Here is a 4,564-nt window from a genome sequence, read left to right as displayed (position 1 = left end):
GTGCCGGTGCCGGCCGTGTCCTGCCTCTTCCTCGCCTTCCTGCTGCTGCTGCTGGCGCTGCGCCTGCGGCGCTGGCGCCGCTCGCAGCTGCTGGCGGCGGGCAGCGGCGCCTTGCGCGGCGTGCCGGCCTCGCACTTCGTGGGCATCGACGGCGTCCGCGCCTTCCTGCGCTCCTACTCGCACGAGGTGTCGCTCACCGCCGACTCGCGCAAGAGCCAGCTCCGCTTGTCGGCCGGCAGCTGCTGCGACACCCTCCCGGCCCGCCCGCCGGCTGAGGCTTCAGGTGAGCTCGTCGCCACGGGCGACCACGTTGCCGAGGACGGTGGCCAAGTGTCCTTTCAGGTACGTTCATTTTGTTTACCCTTCTTTTGTCTAACGCGGCGCTTAGGATTCTGAGGGCAGCCACGGACGTTCCCAAGCGCACCGTTCGCAGTCTTGGCAATCACCTTTTGCGATGGTCGCCAGCGCGTGAATGGCACCTCCGCAACGTGCGCTGAGTCTGCTGTGTGGGTTTTACGTGCCGTGCTCTGTACCGGCCGGGCAGAGCTCTTGGTGTCTTGCTTCCTCTAAGGCTGGAAGCTTCCCTTGCATGTGCGGCTGCGCAGGGAAAGGTTGGTCTCGAGGTCTTCCTCTGACACTTCCTTGAAATTGTGAAGTACTTCCTAGTACCGGGGTCCCAGAATGTCCTTGCCATCCCCTGGATCAGCTCTCAAATGCTGGTAGAACTGGGCAACCTCGTAGCCCGAAAGCCAACACCTCTGAAGTCCCAGGTTACTTGGAAACCCGCCTTCGGCAAACGAATTAATCAATCCCGTACAAGGACACTCAAAGGTCTACGAATAGATTGGTATTACATGGGGAAACATCCCTCTGATAGCCCTTCGGGTTTTTTCCTGCTTGTGGGCCTCGTGCCTTAACCTTTGGATCCGATACAAATGTGATTTTCGACAAGGAAGGCAAAGCGTCGTTCAGCAACGCGCTGTGTGCTGGTGCCTCTTGCTCCGGGGGGGTGAAGGTGGGAATGTGTCTCAGCGTTACAGTTGGTGTGGGAGGCAGGAGAAGTGGGACTGCTGTTGGCTGGAGTTTCGTTTGAGCGGGGCTTTGTGTTTTTATCACGCGCCGGGTCGTTTCTCGTTTTCTCCCCTGACGTGTGTAATAGCGTTTTTCCTGTCGGTATTAGCTCTTCTGAACGGAAGTGTTGCGTCATTAGCAAAGGGAAGTTAGGAGCAGGGTCAGATATCTTCCCGGCAGCAGATGTGCTTGAATGGTATTAGACTCGCTTGAAACGGAACGTTAATGGTCACGTGTATAACTTTCCGCGATGGGTTAATACTTTGTACTTTTAATGCGGCCTTATTGCTTGTTTCGTATCATTACCTGCTCGCGCGTGTAGTAGCACTTGATCTTATACTGTTTATCATTTATTATCGTTGAAAGTAGTGTGTGAGGAACAGAGTATTATGTTTTCTTAATAGCGGTACTCGTTAGAAAGGTTCTCTTCTTTTTCTGCGCTCATTCCCAGCCACTGAGCAGTTCTACTTGCGGGATGGGACTATTACAGATAGAAAATTATTTTTATCGCGCACGGCGTGTTAGTTGAGGTGTTTTTCTCAAGTCCATCTTTGGTTCAATTAATTGTCAATCTTCCCTTGTTACGCATCTTTTTCATTTAACAGTCATTTAAGATGAACTTAAGCCATTCTTGGAAATGAACGTAGTGCCGCCTGTGCCTGCTTTGGGGCGGGTCTTGTACTTGTTTCATGTGTGAAAGTTCCTCACGCAGTGTGTTGCTCAGCCAGTAGTGTCAGCAGCGTCAATTTTGTGTACCAGAATGCAGTGTGTGTTTTCCACGCTGGAGGTTCTTCTTCCTCATCCGGGAGACCATTCCCAGGCATTCCTGCGAATTCCTTGTTGCCTGCGGGAATTTTCTTGGTTGGCTCAAAGTGAGCTCCAAACTCCGGATTGAGGAAGAGGGTGGAAGAGGAGCGAAATTACTTGTTGGTAAGTGTTAAATTCTAAAATACCTGTGCGTACGTGAGCACTGGTTGGTCACCTTGGTGGTGATGCACCGCTGTGCTCTTCCAAAGATGGAGTGGAGTTGAAGAACTGGATGTTTCCAGACTGAATGTTGTGCCTTGAGACTCTATAAGCCCCTTCGTAGGCCTTCAAACTATGGGTGAAGTGCTAGAAAGTAGAGAGTATTGTCGCAGTTTCTGCTGGGGTGCGTTACAGACGGCATGGCACTTCAAGAAATGTCAAGATACTCTTGCTGTGGTTAGTCGTTTGTGCTTTTTATGTTGCCTCACAGCTTGTTTCCCATCGCTATCCCTCGCGTAGCAGCGCTTGATCTTTCGATGCTAAGTGTTTAAAGTCGATGCAAACGGTGTGTGAGGAACAGAGTAACACGCATTCTTAACAGCGTTACTCGTTAGAGAGGTTGTTTTCTCCTCCTGTGCTCCTTACCAGCCGGTGAGCACATCCAGAGTCTTACTGCACCTGGAAAGCTTTTGTGAGAATGACCTTGCTGACCACGAGAAGCGTGTTCACGCAGCAATCTTGTGGCCTCTTCTGCCAAAGGAGGGTTAATCTCGGAGGGATGGTTACTGCCCTATGGGCACTTTCATCTGCTTTACTGTTCCTCATCGCGCCTTTTACAGAGAGGTGTAGTTAGAGGCAGCGGTGTAGCCGAGGGTGTAGCGACAGTATGTCCTAATGTGCCTAATGCCGATATAATTTTCATTTCTTGCTCGGCAGCGTTACTCATAGGATTGGACTATTAGACATACACAGGTATTTTCATGGTGAACGGCTTATTAGATTTCTCTAAAAGTCTATCGTTCGTTGCTTTATTTGTCACTATTGCCTTACAACACAGGATTTTGGTTTAATGTTAATTGTTTGAAATGCATGTAAGCAGTACCTTAGTAATGCGATCACAAACGTTGAGGAAGGGTGAGATTCTGCGTAAATACCTGCTCAGTATGGGTAGGTGACCCTCTTGTATGTGTCTCTGCAGCTGAAGTAGAGCATGGCTACTTCTTCGTGAGCATGGTCTTGCTGGCGAGGAAGAGCCTGTTCTCACAGCAACGTTGTGGCCGAGCGATCGGCCACTGCTACAGTGGAAGAGCTTTGTGAAGGAGAAACTGAGTCCTGTAGTCCGTGTCTTTGTATCTTTTGAGGGACCAGCAAGAGCCCCATAAGCAGGAACTGAGTTATCACCAGGACCCTGTGAATGGACACAGTAGTTATCCATGGAGTTATCTCGTTTGGAGCAATAGAAGCGTTAGGAAAATCTGCTGTACCTGTAGTTTCAAGACTCGTGGTCTGTGTAGTGCTTGAAATGATTCAGCTGGTCGTAATGTGTCCTGATCTCTCCACGGCCACAAACCGAGACTTGGTTTGCAGAGAGTCTCGCATTCTGTGATTTCCTTTGATTGTTGCTGAGAGGTGGTGTTATCCTACAGACAGGCACTGAGGAGGATCAAGTACTTTTCCATAGACGTTGCACTCAGGACGGTTTTATCCTTTCCGTTTTCAGACCACCCCACGCCTGGAGTGTTCTGTGTATTGTCGGTGCAAAATACACGTCGCTGTGTTTGTGTCATGGGTAAACTGCCTTCTCTAGTGCTGCCCTTCTGACTTTTCTTCTTGTGACTTTTTTGGCTGTCTTTTTCCTACAAGTCTCTGGGAAAGGTAGTTGACACGTCGCATGCACCTTGGGCATCACCACGGAGGAGTATACCGCTCCTCTTTCAGTTATCGGAACAGCACACTGGTAATCAAAGCATCCTGGGCGCATGGGTACCTTTTTGCTGCCCGTCCGTGTTCTTGTATCTGCTTACTTACCCCGTTCACCGAAAGAAGCAATTCTGAAGAAATGCTTTAATAGGTCTGTGTTCCCAGTTCTAGAGCTAGAAGTTGTGGTGATCTCCGTGATTTGTAAAACTAGGAGCATATATTGATACTGCTGTTGTAGAGAATAAGGCTTGCCATTTTCTCCCAGTCTCAATCACTCTGAGAGGTATATAAGCTAAAAGCGATATAAACAAGAATCTCCTCAAAGAAAACGGCGGGTCTGGCGCTTCCTTTCAGTTTCTCTTCAGAAGTTTTTTGTAGCTGTTGCTTCTCAGAGCTCGTAGAGATTAAATAAAAGAGCTGGGGAAAGACAATCCGCAGCAAACGCAGAAGGTGGTGGAATATGTCAGGCATTGGCTGTATAGTGTACCTGCTTGTACCTACCTGTACTCACCTGTGCTCTGCTGTACGAAGTCTGCGCGCTCCTCCACTGCTCGGTAACACGTTCCCCAGGCAGATTCTTCATTTCCACTAGTGAACAGAGCTGCTTGGTTCGCCTTTCCGCGGGTATGAGAAAACTCGCCAAACTGAAAGTTGAATCGCGCTTTTCGGTAGCCGACGGCGCCGACTCCCGGCAGCTGCTGACAGTGCGGCTCGGAGCGTAGAGACCGAACCTCCCCACGCCGTCAGCCGGCTGCGGTGGCGTCGCGGCGCCTCCGGGTGCCGCTGTTGGCCGACGCGGAGCGGCGCCGGAGCCGCAGCCGTCGCC

The 4,564-nt window shown here is 50.5% G+C and overlaps 1 protein-coding gene across 1 annotated transcript in view; it reads left to right on the top strand.

Moving 5' to 3' along the window:
• Positions 1-4,364: 4,364 nt before the first annotated feature.
• The window catches only part of LOC103898306 (protocadherin gamma-B3-like), an 11,863-nt gene continuing 11,663 nt past the window's right edge, over positions 4,365-4,564 (top strand). The window contains 1 exon segment of the mRNA XM_019471865.1: positions 4,365-4,456. Within this exon segment, the coding sequence (XP_019327410.1) occupies positions 4,365-4,456 (92 nt within the window).

This window comes from Aptenodytes forsteri, unplaced genomic scaffold (assembly GCF_000699145.1).
Source record: "Aptenodytes forsteri isolate BGI_AS27 unplaced genomic scaffold, ASM69914v1 Scaffold723, whole genome shotgun sequence".
NCBI lineage: Eukaryota > Metazoa > Chordata > Aves > Sphenisciformes > Spheniscidae > Aptenodytes > Aptenodytes forsteri.
Note: the sequence above shows the minus strand (reverse complement) of the source record. Positions and strands in the feature narration are given on the sequence as shown.